The sequence below is a fragment of the Corylus avellana genome, chromosome ca4 (assembly GCF_901000735.1).
Source record: "Corylus avellana chromosome ca4, CavTom2PMs-1.0".
NCBI lineage: Eukaryota > Viridiplantae > Streptophyta > Magnoliopsida > Fagales > Betulaceae > Corylus > Corylus avellana.
This window is the reverse complement of record NC_081544.1, coordinates 33,791,870-33,808,007: the sequence shown is the minus strand read 5'-3', so window position 1 is coordinate 33,808,007 and position 16,138 is coordinate 33,791,870. Positions and strand designations below refer to the sequence as shown.

The window sequence follows — 16,138 nt, the reverse complement described above, 5'->3', positions numbered from 1 at the left end:
TGCTTTTTACACCATAAGAAAAAACTTTATCACAAGTATTCTCACAAAAGTAGTCTTACCCAGGTGTTGATAAGACACGATTGTTGATATTAAAAATTAGGGGAAAATACATTTTACCCCTGAACTATCCACCCAATTGTATTTTAATCTCCAATGTTTAAAAAGTGACACTTGAACCTTCCAAATTTTCAAATTGTTGCAATTTGACCTTCTGACTTTTTTTTTTTTTTCTCAAAATGCCCCAATCCCAAGTTTTTTTTTTTAAAAAAAAAAAAAAAAAAAAATTTAATTAAGGGGTGGCCGGCCACCCCAGATTGGACACCCCTTAATTTTAATTTTAATTTAATTTTTTTTATTATTATTTTTTTTAACTTGGGATGGGGGCATTTTGGGGAAAAAAAAAAAGTCAGAATAGTCGAATTGCAATAATTTGAAAGTTTGAGGTAGTTAAGTGTCACTTTTTAAATATTAAAAGTCAAAGTACAAATGGGTGGTGGGTAAAATGTATTTGTCCCTAAAAATTATCTTCCAATAAAACTTGCACTTTACAAGCTTCCCCCACTCTGATGATGATTTGAAGGACTTATGATCAAACCAAGATTCTCAAAGAAAACATTAAATAAAAATAAAAAAGCTTTACACAATAGTTAAGTGAGATTAAAAGTCAAACAAAGCAGAAGATAGGCTTTTTTTTCTAGTCAAATAATGTGCAGAAGAAATCAGATCGAATTAGTTAAAACCGACGGCCATTGCCATATCTGTGTTCACCGCTCTGTGGATTAATGGCTCTAGTTTCTGATTCACCACTTGAAGCATCCCGGAACCTCGTTGAAGGTTGAGGTCCAGATGTTTCTCTATAATTGAATTCTCCACTGTACATGTCATAGTCCGAGCTATCGCTGCCGTTTGCCATCCTCCTGAATCTTGAAATTTCATGGTTGTATTGGCCTGAATCATATATAGTGCTCTGCCCATATTTCACCCCATTAGAGAGATCAGACATTTCACCTTCACTGTCTAGTGCTCTCACCACCTGAAATTAACACCCACAAGATTGATGGAGGTGAAAGTAAGTTTCTCTATTGACTGCATGCAACAAAAAGGAATCAGAAATTGCTGTTTATTAGTATCACCTGCGCCATGCGAGGCCGTTTTGGAGCAGAATGGCGAACACAAGCAGCAGCTGACTCGATCATTCGGAACATTTCACTCTCCACATAATGCTTTTCAAGCCGTGGATCTACTAATTCACCAAAATCACCGGTTTCAAGGGCACGAATAAGGTGTGGGCGAGCCTGACAAGACATTGTTCAGAAGGAACCAAGAGAGGATTGTGAGAAAACCCATTACCCTTCTAAAGCATTTAAAGAGAATGTCCAGTGAAAATTTATACCCATTCAACCAAACTCTCATCCCCCAAAGGCTGAGTTGCGTCAACTGGTTTGCGCCCTGTGAGAAGCTCAAGAAGCACAACTCCAAATGAGAATACATCTGATCTATCTGTCAATTTTCCGCTTGATGCATACTCGGGTGCCAAGTACCTGAAACCCAAATTCCACATTGATTATGTAAAGTTGCAACAATTTTGAGAGGTCAAACACTACCATGAAAGGGTGATAATTTGTGTTCACATGTCATGTTCGAGTTGAGTCGATATATTAGCAAAAGACTATATAGGTCAACTTTAACTCGACCTATTTAATTAAACTGGTTAGACCCATCAACTCTAATCTGCTAATTTCGTGTTTAATTTATGAGTTGTATAAAAAATTGTTACGGCAACCGAAAGCTCCTAACCTAACCCCCTTCGACTCTGTCCACATTTGTTAGAGGGATTTGCCATTTATAGTACTGTGACTACATCTTCCTCGGGAAGAGAAGAAAGCTAGGAAACATATATTCATGAAAACCTTCAATATGCAATGGTGCTCAGGTGTTCCAGATGTTGAAACCTACCCAAATGTTCCCATGACTCGAGTTGAAACATGGGTATGCGTGTCATTTGCTAGTTTGGCAAGTCCAAAGTCTGCAACCTGTGCCTCAAAAACATCATCCAAGAGAATATTTGCTGACTTGATGTCTCTGTGAATAATTTTTGGATGGCCTAGAATTAAACAGATCACAGTGAGAAGAAAAAAAAAAAATACTGATATATATCAGATTGACTGGAGTTCATACAAATTGTTTTCCATTTTCAATAAATACATACAATCTTCATGTAAATATGCCAAACCCTTGGCAGAACCTAAAGCAATCTTCATTCTTTTGGTCCAATCCAACACCGGCATTCCATTACCTAATTAAGAATATTCAAAGACATGAATGTTGTTTGATCATAATTAAGGTGAGAAAACAAACAAAATTAAATTAATTCCACTTAATTACCATGCAAATGATGCTCAAGAGTTTTATTTGGAACGAATTCATAGATGAGCAATCTCTGATGCTCAGAGATGCAATAGCCCACCAAGGAGACCAAATGCCGATGATGAACACGGCTAATAATTTCGACTTCAGCCCTGAACTCCCGCTCGCCTTGCCCGCTACCGGCCTTGAGCTGCTTAACTGCCACCACTTTTCCATCCGGCAGCCAGCCCTTGTAAACGCACCCAAACCCACCCTCACCCAGAACATTTTGGCGAGAAAACCCACTTGTTATTTCCATCAATTCTTCATAGCTGAAAAAGGACTTTGCACTGCTTATGCCGCCGCTAGAATCGGCCGCCCCTCCATGCTGCATATTCCCTCCCCTTTGACTCCCATAGCTACTTGCAATTGATGAATTATTATAACCATCTACTACAATATTGTTCCCCATTGGGTATTGCTGGTTGTAGTAATATCCATCATCTATGATAAAAAATAATAATAATAATAATAAAAATAATAAATAATAAATAAAAATAACTCAAGCAATTCAGCAGATCGAGCTCAAATTAAACCACCCAAAATTAATTTTTACCTGCTCTTACAGAAACCTTTTTGGGGGGCATGTAATGGGAGCCATAGAGTTGTTTTCTTCTTCTTTTTTTCCGGATTGAGGCCACAAAAAAGACTGCAATTAAGGCTACGATGAACACCCCCGCCGTTGCCACCCCAACGAAAGTCCCAGAAGTACTCCCACTTGATCCTGACGGAGAGCTGGAGCCACCCTTAGAGTTGGAGGAGGAACCGTCAGTTCTGGTGTTGGAGGAAGAATGGGACGGCGGAGGCTGTGGGGAAGACTTGGAATGTTGCGAGATCTGGGGGGGCGGCGGTGAACGGGGATTGGCATCCGAAGAGCTGGCTAATATTGGAGGAGAAAGGGATGGAGGTGGTGGAGATTTTTGAGCGGGTAAAGAAGTAGGAAGGAGAGGAGGAGGAGGAGAAGGAGAAGGAGGAGGAGGAGAAAGCGGGGAGGGTATTTGTGATGGTGATGGAGGTGGGAATTGTTTGGCAGGGCTATCAGGAGTACCAGGAGGAGGAGGAGAAGGAGGAGAGGCCGATGGGGGTGGTGGTGGAACTTTCGAATTCGATGGCGATGATGGTGGCGGAGGTCCTAAATTCAATGGAGGTGGAGGGGTACCAGAACTTGAGCCTGGCGACGAACTAGGCGGCGGGGAACCAGATTTTGAAGGCGGTCCATTCACCTTTGATTTCGAATCCGAATCAGGAGGCAGCGGTGGAAGAGGAGAGGATTTGGGTGGCGAAGAGAATGAAGAATAACCCTCCGGTGGAGGAGAGGATGAGATTGGTGGGGGAGGACCTCCTTTCCCACCCGACGATGAAGCCTCCGGTGGAGGCGAAGACCCCGAAGATGGCGGCGAGTTCGAGCTTTCCGGCGGTGGAGGAGACTCATTTGAAGAAGAACCCGGCGTTCCCGCCGAGCCTGACATTCTCCTTTGTATATATTCTTCTTTTTCTTTCCTTTCAAATGCTTCTCAAATTGATCTTTCTATTCTGCCTTCTTTCAAACGTTAAATTTATATGATCAATGGAAGCTGAACTCCATGAGACAAAACTTGCACCAGAGAAATATGGCAACCTGGGTTGCATGAAAATGGAGCTACGACGCGTGGCTTTGCATGGGATTCTGAGCCATTTTTCACACGTTTTGCCGAAATTTGGTTGTGAGTTGGCCGGCGCGTTTCATCGAGGCTCAAAATACCATCCAACAACAACAAGAACCCAAGAAATTCTCTTTTCAGCTTTTTTTTTCTTTCCTTTTTTTAGTACATTGGGATGTTCTAGAATTTCTACGGTGTTCCATTTTGTATCCTACTTAGATCTTAACCATTTATATCAAACCAAATTATTACTATTTTCATATATTACAATTTTTTTTTTTTTTTTTTTATATTTAAAATAATATGATCAACTAGGAGTACACTAAATACTGACTTAATTCCTTGAATCCAGCTTGTAAGGCCCACCTACTTCCCCATACAAAATCCAAGCAAGGCCCATCCCAACTTCAAAACACACATTTCAAAATTCTTTCTAAATAGATTTACAAGTAAATACTCACCTAAGAAGAAGGCTCACATCCCATATAAAGTCCAACCAATCTGTTGCTCGATGGGCTTAAGCCACCATGACCCCTCCTGCAGACTCTACAATATTCTATATACGTGTATATAAGGCTTAAGGTATACGATTTTACAATTCTATACATTATTAATAATACTCTCCTTACTAGGAAAGTTTTTCTCTTATACCCTCTTAACTTGGGCGTCGAAGTCCCTCCTGTCTTTCAGGGTCGGCAGGCTTCTTACGTTTTCTATCTTTTTTCAAATAGAACTCCTACCTGAAAGGCAACCTGAAGCCGTTGTGGTAATCTGTACACCAACGCAACCTATTAAAACTAATATATGATTTATAAATGCATCTGAGAATCAAATATTTTAATAACATATGTCAGTTTAATAGGTTATATTGAGAAAATATATATTCAACCTCGTTTGAAAGAAAATTCTCTACTAAGAAATATTATAATAAATATTAATATAATAAAAATTGGACCTCTGAATTTCAAAACAATGATACGAGAAAATCTAAGTCCTAAAATACTGTACACATTTTAGAAGACTTTCGTTAACCTCGTTGTCTTAATCTCCTGTTACTTGGCTGTATTATGTCTTTCGGTTGGTTAAATCCAACGGTAGAGAGCCCTTGAATTTCGGCTTACAGCGTAACGAAAAAATAGGTGAAGGCGGTCGCGTTGTTTTCCGGGTCGGGGATGTTCAATTCGGACCCGCCTAGATAATGGGGCGTCTAAGAATTATAAGATAGATATATACTGGGCCTCCTGGCTTGATCCACTCAAGTGTGGCAATCGCACTCGGATCCACTAGTTGGAAAATGCTTGGAATGTTTTTTTAGGGAAATATTGTAGGATTTGATTATAGAAATGAAACAACTTGTTCAACAAGTATAGAATAATATTTCATTTATATTTTTCCAAAGATGAATGAATACTCACTTTCATTATGAGTTGCTTCGTTTACTTTTCTGTTATGGTCTACATAACTGACTGAAAACTATTTAATATAATTTTTGTAGGGTCGATCAATTGTCCGTATCGATTCCAATAACGTCATTTTTTTTTCTCAAATCATTTACTATATCCTATGCTTCTCCTCTGACCATAACATGTTGAGGGTATATGCTTATACATAACATTGAGCATTCATGCCAAAAATTTGTTGTGTTTGATCACTTAATCAATAGGTCCTAATTGGATGCTATAGTGTCTTTTGGAAGGTCATAGGCACTTTGGATAAAATGAAAGAAAATACCTTTTTTTTTTTTTTTTTTTTTGGATTAGGTTTTCCCCTTTTCTTATTATATTATTTGATACAGAACAAAAGAAATAAAAAAAATAGCGAAGTTGGAATAATGGAATGTGATCCAATTGACTGAAATTGACACCTCAATTTCCAGGCCAATGGACGTGATTGGTTCACTTTTACTTTTGTGCATAGAGACAAATTGATTTTGGGTAAAATAGTAAAAAAAATTATTAAAGATCTCTCGTGCAAAAGTAAATGGTAATAATTACAGGATTGGTAAAGAATTTCTGTTATTCTTTTATTAGGGGCAGCTTCTACAAAATTATCTGGAAGCAAGTCAAACTCAAATTTAAGATAAGAAAATAGGAAATATAAATATTAGCAATTTTCTTGTGAGAAAAGAAAGAGAAGAAAAACAAGAAAATTTCTTTTAACTTATCTAAAAGGAAAAGAAGTAACTTACCATCCACGAAATCACTAATAAATATGCATTAAGTTTAAACAATTAATTAAAGGACATAAATTTCCTTTAAATTAGTCTGAAAAAAATATCTTTCAACCCATTTAAAATCGTGACAAGTGTCTGTAAACATTTAAAAGACACATTAAATTCAGTATAAGTTAATAAACTGCTAATAATGACGTTAAGAATTTAACGTACATTTTAAATATTAAATCCATAGCAAATCCCACCACGACAGAAGCCATGGCAACCTTGAATGCCGTTTTGTTTAGCAAAGAAATAAGCTTTGATAATATTCCTCTCGAAGGTGACGCCGTGCAAGTTATCAAAGCTATTGACGTAAAAGGACCGTGTTTTAGTAGCATTAGACAGGTCATAGAAGGTATATAGTTAGAGCTATGTGGTTTCGAGAATGCTAGATTTTTACATGTCTTGAGGGACGCCAATATTGTTGGGCATGTGCTTGCAAAATTGGCTATCACCCGTGTGGGGATACCCCACCAAGTATAGGTGATATTGTAATTAAGGAGGGAACAATCTCTTTTTCTTGTGTGATCTTTTCTGGATCTTTTTGATTTAATGAATATCTCAATATTCCTTCAAAAAAAAAAAAAATGTGACACTTGGTACTATTTTAAATGGGTTGGAGAATATTTCCTTCAGACTGATTTGAAAGAAATTATATCCTTAATTAAAAGTTCATGGAATTTGTAGAGACCAATTCACTATTGTCTGTTAAAGAAATATTTGTTTCACAGAATTACATAAAGGAAAAATGTTTTTTTTGCCCGTTTCTTTTGAAGGAACTATTTAAAACATTGAAAAATAGATTCCTCCAAAATAAGAATATATATATATATATATATATATATATATATATATTTCCACATATAATTTGATTTTCTTAAAGAAAAAATGATACTTGGCCAACAAGATGTATCATCAAGAAAATAGTACGTGCTTTGATGTTTTTGGTTATTTGTTAATATTTTTATTTAAAAAAATAAAATAAAACAAAATAACTAAAATAAACCCATTGTTGTTTTGGAAAAAACAAAACATGGTGTATTCCAAAGCCACGTGAAGAGAAAAATTGAAGAAAAAATTAACTAAAATAAACCCATCACGAAAACCCTAATATACTTTCATATAAAACCAAAAAAAAGAAAAGAAAAACACACAACACGCATGAGGTGACGTATTAACTAATCATAACTTGCCCCGTAAGTAACCGAAATCCTAATCCTAATCCACCTCATTTCTTGTATATATATATATATATATAGTATTAGGGCATTCCAGTAACTTCGCAATCGAATTAATAGTGAATACGACACCTGCACGGTCATAGAGAAAGGCGTGGCCGACTTTGATCTGTTCCACTTGAGAAACAGCGGCACGATATTTGTGCCACCTCTCAACCGCCAAAGACCACCTCCCTATATATATATATATATATATATATATCTGCTTCTACCCTCTTATTTACCTTCTTGATTCTCCAAGCAACTTGCTCAACAATCAGCATTGTAATTTGTTTCTTCACCACAATCTTCTTGAAAAGGTTTCTTTTCTCTTCAACCTTTTCTTTTTTCTTCGTGGATTCTTTCTTTCCTAGACTTTTAATTCTTGGAAGTTAGTTTTAGCTTTGTATTGTCATCATCTCCCCAATCTTCTTATTTTATTTTATTTTAAAAAAAAAATTTATGGGGAATTAAGTTCTTGAAATTCCAAGATATTTATTTAATGCTTTTGGTAAAATGTAAATTGTTTAATTAGAAATATTAATGGTTACGATTTTGTGGATGAACAGATGGAAGTAATTGATGTTGAAGACCAAATCTCTATTACAATTGATGATGACGAAATTTCGGATCCCGGGTCTGTAACCGAAGAAAGCAGTGCTCGTCGTGAGGAATTGGGGTTGTTTTCTGGGGAGGAATTGATTCGCATAGGGGAAGGGAGCGTGGAGCATGATTTGCTGAAGAGAGTATTTCTTTTGGGCATGGGAACGGCTGCGAAGGACACCGACGTTGTGGCAATACACAGGAACACCGGCTCCAGCTTGGCCAAGAAAGCTAGGTTGGACTCGTATAAGATTTTCTCCGAGGCGGTGGCGAGAAAGTGTGGAGGCAATGCTAACACGAGGTATGCTTGGTATGGCGGTGCGAGGGATGAAATTCTTGGGATTTTGAAACATGGGTTTAGCCTGTGTACAAGGCCCATGCATGGCCCTTCGTATGGTGATGGGCTCCATTTGGCTTCTGCCAAATTTTCCATTGACAGGTAATTCTGAAAACGACTAGTATAATTTTAATTAATTTCTTGCGTACTTGTAGTGCATGCCCCTGTTCTAATTACCAAGAAAGAAAGGTGGCAAGAGAAATTCTTCCAAAAGTCTATTCAAATGCATATAATTGTCACTTGCATTATTTATAAAGAATCACATTTGTTTAATAAATTAGGTCGAAAGAATTTCTTCAAACCCAATTTAAAGGAAAATCAGATAGAGGATATTCACTAGAAAACCAAAAAAAAAAAATAAAGGTGAAAGAAAACTTTCGAAATTGTATTTTCTTTTCCTCTGTTTCCGAGAAATCAAACAGAGCATTAATTGTTGCGTTACTTAATCATATGGTTTTAATATTTCACAGTGCATCTTCCTCTGTGGCTGACGAAGACGGGTTAAGGCATATTCTGCTATGCCGCGTCATTATGGGCAACATGGAAGTCGTTTATCCTGGTTCCAAGCAGTTTCATCCGAGCTCCCAGAACTTCGATTCCGGCGTGGACAATCCCTCGGATCCCAGAAGACTCATTGTGTGGAGTGCTTTCATGAATTCCTACATCCTTCCTGCTTTCATCATTACTTTCAGGGCCCCCGCTTGCTTAAATCGTAAGCCATTTCAATCCTCTGCTTTTTGGATTTTAATGATGTTGAATTTGAATTGAACTTATATAATTTTTGGTTGGTTTGTCAGATTTTCAAAGCGTGCCTGCAAATGTTTCCACATCCACAACGCCACGGATGAGTATTCCTGCTCTGATATCTGTACTTTCAAGGTCCTTGAATCCTTCTCAAATGGCTTTGATTGAAAAAAGACACAAGGATTTACGGGTAAGTCTATGATCATATTGTTCATGTGATTCTGGGGTATATATGTATGTTCTTGTTTTCTTAACTTTGGGCTTATGATTTTTGGTCACAGGACTTGAAGATCACGCGACACCAATTTGTACACATTCTGAGGCTCATTGTTGGAGATGAGTTGTTAGCTGAAATAGTCAAAACTCACGCACAAGGTGTGTTTTTCTGCTGACTCACTTTTGTGCATTTACTAAAAATAAAAATAAAAATAAAAACTTTCCCAAACAACATTGTCCTAACGACCCGCTTTTGCTTAATGGCAAAGATATATTTAAGAATGATTTTCAAAAAGTATTTCTATTTTCCTTTCTGAAAGTTTGTGGAGAAATAAAAACTACTTTTTGGGTGAACATTACGATTCCAACCCCACGGCTGACCCTTTTTCTGTTGGAAAGTTCATTTTACACGTTGGATGTTTCAGGGACTTTTGGATAACTTTTGGGACAGCATTTGATAAAATATTATTCTCTCTTTTCTTTTCTTTTTTTTTTTGGTTAAACATGTTTTAATTTGGTTCAATTCTCCTTCATGCATGTCTACATGATGGATCGCATTCTTTTATCAAATGTCAAACCCATGTAGATGTTAAGTTTGACATTTTTCTCTCATGTTGTGCAGCAAGATGATGCGGCCAAAATACAAATATTAGCGAAGCGGATGCATTGCAAGGAAGGATGTTTTTTTGACGTTAAAAACCGAGAGTGTATATTGGATTCTTCCCGTTCCAGTTTTAGCCAAGAGATTGAAATGGTTCTAGTGCAATTGGTTCTTAAAGGGTTTGTTTTGTTTCCTACGATTGTCCAATTATTTTTTCTCACAATTTTTTTTTGTCGAACATACCCTTTAAGGCTTTCATTTGCGTCATGCATGTATGACGCATCTCCAATTATTGATGTGACAATTTCAAACGCTCTTATAGACAAATAACAAGCTTTGGTTTTTGTACAATGCTTCTTTAATTATTAATGTGACAGTTTCAACTTACATTACACCGACATAGAATACAAGCCATACTTAAAAAAAAAAGACAATTGGGGAAGATAATTGTTGCATTGTCAATAGAGTATAATTTACAAATGGATATTTATGCATTTGAATCTCACAGATCACATTGACCAAGATACGGTGTACTTAAGAAGTTGAAAATTGAGAATATAGGAGACTTTTTACGTTTAAACAAATCCCTCATGAGTCCTTAAGTATCCCAGTGGCCCAATGGCCCCTACTTGTCAAGCAAAGCTGTTAATTGCTTTTCCAGCTGCATGACAGAGAACCAAGTCCAATTTAAACTTTATTCTACAGATTTCAAAAATGGGTTTGCATGCTGTCACTAGAGAAAACCTTTTCCCTACTACTAAATGTCAAATCTAATCCTTGATCAACAGAAGAAGCCCACATATGCTTATATCAGGCTCTAAATGTTGGAAAGCATAGTTACCAAAGTGAATAAATTTTACCAAGCATAATCTTTCAGTGATGGCTACATACCTCTGTTTTTTTTGTCTTCCATCTCTGTAACTCTTCAACAAGTTTTTCAATGCTGACATTACAGAGAAGTGACAGTAAAGATTTATCAATTAAATGAAACAATTGTAGTGAAATGGCATTGGGTGTATCTCACACACCTTTGTTCCATGGTGATCACCTGAGCTTGTAAGACACTCTCCCTTGCAGAGGCTAGAGATGCCTGCAAATTGTGAAAGGGTAAATTCAAAGCAACCAGAGTTGTTGCTACTATTGCAGCAAGTTATAAATGAGGTTCATAAGAAGGTGTTTGTACCTGTAGGCGATCATCGTTGCCTGCTTCCCCTGCATACTCTATATTATTACCTTCATTGTGCAAATACAACATCAACAAACAGAAGGTGGGAAACTCAACATGAAAATGCAGAAAGAAATGATTAATAATAAAATAAGCATTACCTGTGGTTCGATTAACATATCTAATTAATTTTACTATTTGTTCCTGCCAGAATTATGAAGAATGATGAGAAAAAGCCAAAGTATAAGCTAGTTAGTAAGTAGACAAACAAAGAATAGTGCACACCCTTTGTATTGCATTCTGCTGTAACATAGACTGCACCCTGACAAGAACATAGGTGTCTGCAGAAGCCATAGAATTTATAGACTGTCCGGAAAAGGGATTGGTGAAGCTATTTGGAGTATCCTGAATGAGAAAAATGAGTGGCAATTCTCAGAAAAGCCATTGCAAGGATGAAAATTCCAAGCTTCAAAATATTTGAACAACATGATGAAATGGGTTTGCCGGGGTACCTTAGGTCTGGAATCTGCAAATTTGATTGTGAACCAGGACTTGTTTTGGAAACCCATTTCTTCGAATGCATCCTCTGCTGCATGAGCAATTTAACAAAGCATTTGTGAACAATTGAATCAATGTGAGTAGATGTAAACTAAACAGAGAGAGCATAAACAACACACCAGATGGGAGCTTGCTCTTATCTCTATTTTGAGGAGTTAGCAATTGATCGCTGCAAATGTAGTGGAGGTAATTAGCATGAAACACATTTAAGTCGTCAATGGGATCATACCAAAACAAAGCTTCTTTTATACTTACGACTCAAGTGCTTCACGAGATTGAACGCGAGATAGAGCTGGAGAACTACCAACACGATGAAGATAATTACGCCCAATCTGATACAAGTAGAAAGTAGATGATAAATATCTGGAAAAGTCATGCAAATTCCTGGAAGCCCAAGATTGAGTTGCATTTGTAATTAGCACAGGATTTTACCTCCTGGGAGGATGCAGATTCTGCTACATTCGAATGATTCAACCTTTCCCCTGACAGTTTCTCTGCTAGAAGAGCTAAGTCGTCAAGTCCATCATCATCCTGAATCTGAACGCAAAACAATATTTTTGCATCAGCATGGCATCACTCTGTATATATGTTTGTGATCAGTTTGTTAAACCCATCAAATTCAGTGAAAAGCAAAAGAGAAAGAAAGAGAAAACAGCACACAGACTTTGTTGGGTGTTAATCCTACATCCACAAGCAGGGATTACCGTACTTACAAGAGCAGCCTGCCTTTTCAAATCCTCTAGATCAAAATTCCATGCACTGATTCCCCGTATGTACTCTCGCTGCAAGGTCAACCAAGGAAATCTATCTAATTAGGCCATTGAGATCAAAGTTGAGCAGTAACTAATGAGTTTTTAAACGCATGACGAAAGAGAGTGAAATTAGCACTATGATAATTGATGCACAACAGTACAAATGCTGGGATATAACATAACAATACTAAGGACAAATTGCTAAATTGGTCCATGCGGTTTGGGATTGTGACAAATAGCTCTATGGGGTTTAAAAAGTGACTAAACACTTCTTGGGCTAAGAAAAATTACAAAATTTGTTAATGTGCCGTATTAGCAACAATTATATTGTGACATGTGGCACTTACAATTAAAAAAAAATTATAAAACTAATTATAAAAAAATAGAGGGGATAGTCAAATCACCCGCTTTAACTAAATAGGCGGTGGTCCATTGGGTGTGAATCAGCCACCCCCAAATGGCCGTAAGTGATTTGACTGCCTAGTCACACAACAACATCCTAGGTGGGTTTACAATGTTTACGGCACCTTTTGTGATTAGCATGAAAGATCATTACTATTTCCACAGCCAACCCCCGTTCCAGCTAATAGCACAAGCCAGCATGACAATCTAATTTGGGAATGAAGAAAAAATAATCCACATGTTATGCAGCAACTTCTTATTTAGGATCCTTAAACAATAATTGCCAAACAAAACGTTAGTAATTACCTGTGACTCATACATTGCCTTATTATGCACAATGTCGGCCTCTTTTTCCTGTACAAAGAAGGCATATAAAAACATGAATGATGTGAATTATGCCCGCTTTCAGAAGAAGTGTTGATGAGTACTGAAATGAGAATACAGACCCTCAGCATCCTAAAACGTTCACCAAGTGGAGAAAGGCCATCAAGAATACCCCGAGCCAGAAATTCATTTGAGCGTGCATGTTTGAAGAAGCGGTGCTTCAAAAGCTTCTCTGCTGTAGGGCGCTTCACTGGATCCTCTACTAAGCAAGCAGCTACAATCTCTTTAAATGACTGGAAAGGATGGTCAGTTTCAGAGGAATACATAAAAAGCTACTGCCTTAAAAGAAGTTAAAGTTTCAATTAAATGGCAGACACCTTTGAAAACCTCTTGTCCCTGTGATAGTCAAGACCAGGTGGCGCATTTTGTACGGTCATCAGGAATACCTGCAGTGGACAAGAAATAAAGCATTCAAGATGCCAGAAAAAGAAGGGATTTCACCCACACACAAAAAAAAAAAAATTGAGATGACTGGCCTGTACCCAATTCACATTATACCAATACTTGACTCAATCTGCAAAATACAGATTAGTATGTCCAGAGATTTACCTTCATGGGTGGATACCTGGAGAATGGCGCATGACCATGAGCAAGTTCTAGAGATGTTATTCCAAATGACCAAATGTCTGCTCTGTTCATAGAAACTCATATAAGAACACATGCATAATAACTCCACATAGTTTAACTGATTACAAAAACGTCAGTGTTAAATTCAGCACAGTAGAAACTTCAAATCAAGGTCATAATTCAAATTTTTTCAAGGCATCACTAATAGTATCATTTTCTTTTTAAAGACTTGTGTGGAACAACCCAATATTAAAGACCAAAGAATGCCCCTAAAGATACTACAACTTTTATTACAAAATTCTTTACAAACGTCAGCAATCAATAATTGGTAAAATGATTAAGCAAAAAATCTTACTTATCAATTTAATTAGTTAGTAGCTGACTTATCAACCATACACTCTTAATCATTTAACCACTTATGGATTTCCACCTCAATTTCATAAATAATTTGTTGTAAAAGGTGTAGTACCCAAGCATTTTCCAAGCCAAAAACCAACAAGTTGTTGCATTGTGACAATTACAAAGTTTCCCTCTAAACAAAAGAACTATTAAGTGCTAGAGGTTAGTTATAGACATCCACAATAAGGGGGGAGCTATTGTCCCTAAATCACCCACTCACTTGAAGTCATATCCATGCAATTGCTGCATAACTTCTGGAGCCATCCTGTGAAAATCAAAAAGGGTGAGAGTTTTACAAACACAAGTAGTGCAGAAAGATTTTTTAGTCCGACTCAAACAGAGTATGCAATAAGTAGTGCTTTGGACAATCCAACAGTAGTGAGATTTGCAGGGTTGAATTGATCAGCACCAGCATGGAGTTCCGGCAAACGTTTTTCTTGCACGCTGTCTACTACCAGTATCAAACATGCTTGCTACCAACCCATAGTCTGCTAACTTGACTGCACCTTTTGAATCAACCAATATATTCCCAGCCTGCAGAGATAATAGATCAACAGTATTAACCAAAAACTGAAAGATCCGTAGACAAATTAACTTGCAAAACATTATGACAGGGATTGGATACCTTAATATCTCTATGAATGAGTCCTTGGGCATGAAGATGAGCAAGAGCTTTTACAACTTCATACAACAAGGCGGCAATAACAGGCTGTTCAAACCCATCTGGATAAGCAGATTGCATTATGTAACGACATGATCCGCCCGCCAAGTAAGGCATCACAACCCAGAGGCTGCTGCCAGTTGCGAAGGAGCAATATGCTCTCAGAAGATTTGGATGCTCAATCAAGCTCATTGTTTGTACTTCTTGACGAATAGCTTCCTGTACAAAACGATCCCAAAAACAAATATAATGCAAACATCATTCTTAAAGGAACTCTACATGCAATTATCTACAGCACAACAAACTGCAAAGCAGCAACACACACACACACATATATATATACCATGTCATTATGGCACTTCTCCAGATCGAAAACTTTGACAGCAATGATCTCGTTAAGCGGAATGCAGAGAGCTCTGTACACGGTGGCACTGCCACCTTCACCGACCTCTTCGTACAACTTATAATCCTTTGAACTGGCTGGAAATTTCTTTTGCGCCAAATTTTCCATGGTGTTTTAATTTCCTATTGTAAGTACTCCTCCCATATAAATCACGAAACTTATTCCGTTTTTTTTAACTAAAAAATAAAAAATAATAAAAGCCAGAGATTCAAAAATAATAAAATATGAAGAAAAAAAAAGCCTAAAGATTGGTCGGAACAGCCGCATCGTCAGCATGAGATAATTATAGGATAAAAATGTGTTTTTTTAATATTAATGCAACATTTGTTAGAAGGGTAATCTTAAAAATCACATTTTTTATCTTTCAACTATTTACAATGATGACGTTGCAGTTTCAATCAACCTTTTTATCTTTCATTGTTAAAGGAAAAAAAATAAAAAATGATTGGAATTGACAATGTTAAAGTAATCGTTAAGTGATTAGATTTACCTTTTCCTACCAGTTTAAACTTTTGGAATATCTGGTAATTTAACATGGTATTAAAGTCAAAAGTCCTGAGATCGAACCTTGACTCCATTTAGGCTTTTGGGATAATTAGTTATTTAATAGACAAGTTAGCATTGAGGGATAATTTTGGTTATTGTAAGAGCAATAACCAAAATAAAAAAACACATGGTACATAATTGGTACAAATTAAACTGACCACTAAATCTATTAGAGGCACATGATTGATGAGTTTCGTCATCAAAATATTTAGCAAGTGGGTTGGAGCATAGCGTGGAGGTGAAACACAAGCGAAAGTGCCATTTGACATGTCCCAATACATTGTCTAAAAGGTCACTAAACACAATTTTAATAATGTCTCTA

At 36.9% G+C, this 16,138-nt stretch overlaps 3 protein-coding genes across 6 annotated transcripts; 1 reads left to right on the top strand and 2 right to left on the bottom strand.

Annotated features, from left to right (window-relative positions):
* Positions 1-682: 682 nt before the first annotated feature.
* LOC132179339 (proline-rich receptor-like protein kinase PERK13) lies at positions 683-3,938 on the bottom strand. Its single transcript, XM_059592044.1, has 7 exons — positions 2,963-3,938; positions 2,386-2,850; positions 2,210-2,296; positions 1,957-2,104; positions 1,394-1,541; positions 1,134-1,295; positions 683-1,033 (listed from the first exon to the last, which is right to left on the bottom strand). Exons 1-7 carry the CDS (start codon positions 3,873-3,875, stop codon positions 734-736), a joined length of 2,223 nt encoding a protein of 740 aa, XP_059448027.1. The 5' UTR covers positions 3,876-3,938; the 3' UTR covers positions 683-733.
* Positions 3,939-7,711: 3,773 nt separating this feature from the next.
* On the top strand, positions 7,712-10,330 carry LOC132178739 (probable inactive poly [ADP-ribose] polymerase SRO2). Its single transcript, XM_059591261.1, has 6 exons — positions 7,712-7,798; positions 8,048-8,520; positions 8,889-9,130; positions 9,216-9,352; positions 9,444-9,537; positions 10,001-10,330. The coding sequence occupies exons 2-6, from the start codon at positions 8,048-8,050 to the stop codon at positions 10,006-10,008; spliced, it is 954 nt and encodes a 317-aa protein (XP_059447244.1). The 5' UTR covers positions 7,712-7,798; the 3' UTR covers positions 10,009-10,330.
* Positions 10,331-10,345: 15 nt separating this feature from the next.
* Positions 10,346-15,378, bottom strand: LOC132178738 (serine/threonine-protein kinase BLUS1-like). 4 transcript variants are annotated; one of them, XM_059591256.1, is made up of 19 exons: positions 15,211-15,378; positions 14,832-15,086; positions 14,616-14,740; positions 14,427-14,471; positions 13,790-13,871; positions 13,558-13,626; positions 13,303-13,473; positions 13,163-13,210; positions 12,407-12,484; positions 12,135-12,239; positions 11,958-12,034; positions 11,822-11,871; positions 11,657-11,733; positions 11,430-11,549; positions 11,306-11,348; positions 11,163-11,212; positions 11,008-11,069; positions 10,871-10,922; positions 10,346-10,640 (listed from the first exon to the last, which is right to left on the bottom strand). In XM_059591256.1, the coding sequence occupies exons 1-19, from the start codon at positions 15,376-15,378 to the stop codon at positions 10,605-10,607; spliced, it is 1,713 nt and encodes a 570-aa protein (XP_059447239.1). In that variant the 3' UTR covers positions 10,346-10,604. The 4 variants fall into 4 exon arrangements, with proteins under 4 accessions (XP_059447239.1, XP_059447243.1, XP_059447241.1 ...); XM_059591260.1 differs by having other exon boundaries at positions 11,163-11,200; XM_059591258.1 differs by having other exon boundaries at positions 11,657-11,730.
* Positions 15,379-16,138: the final 760 nt, after the last annotated feature.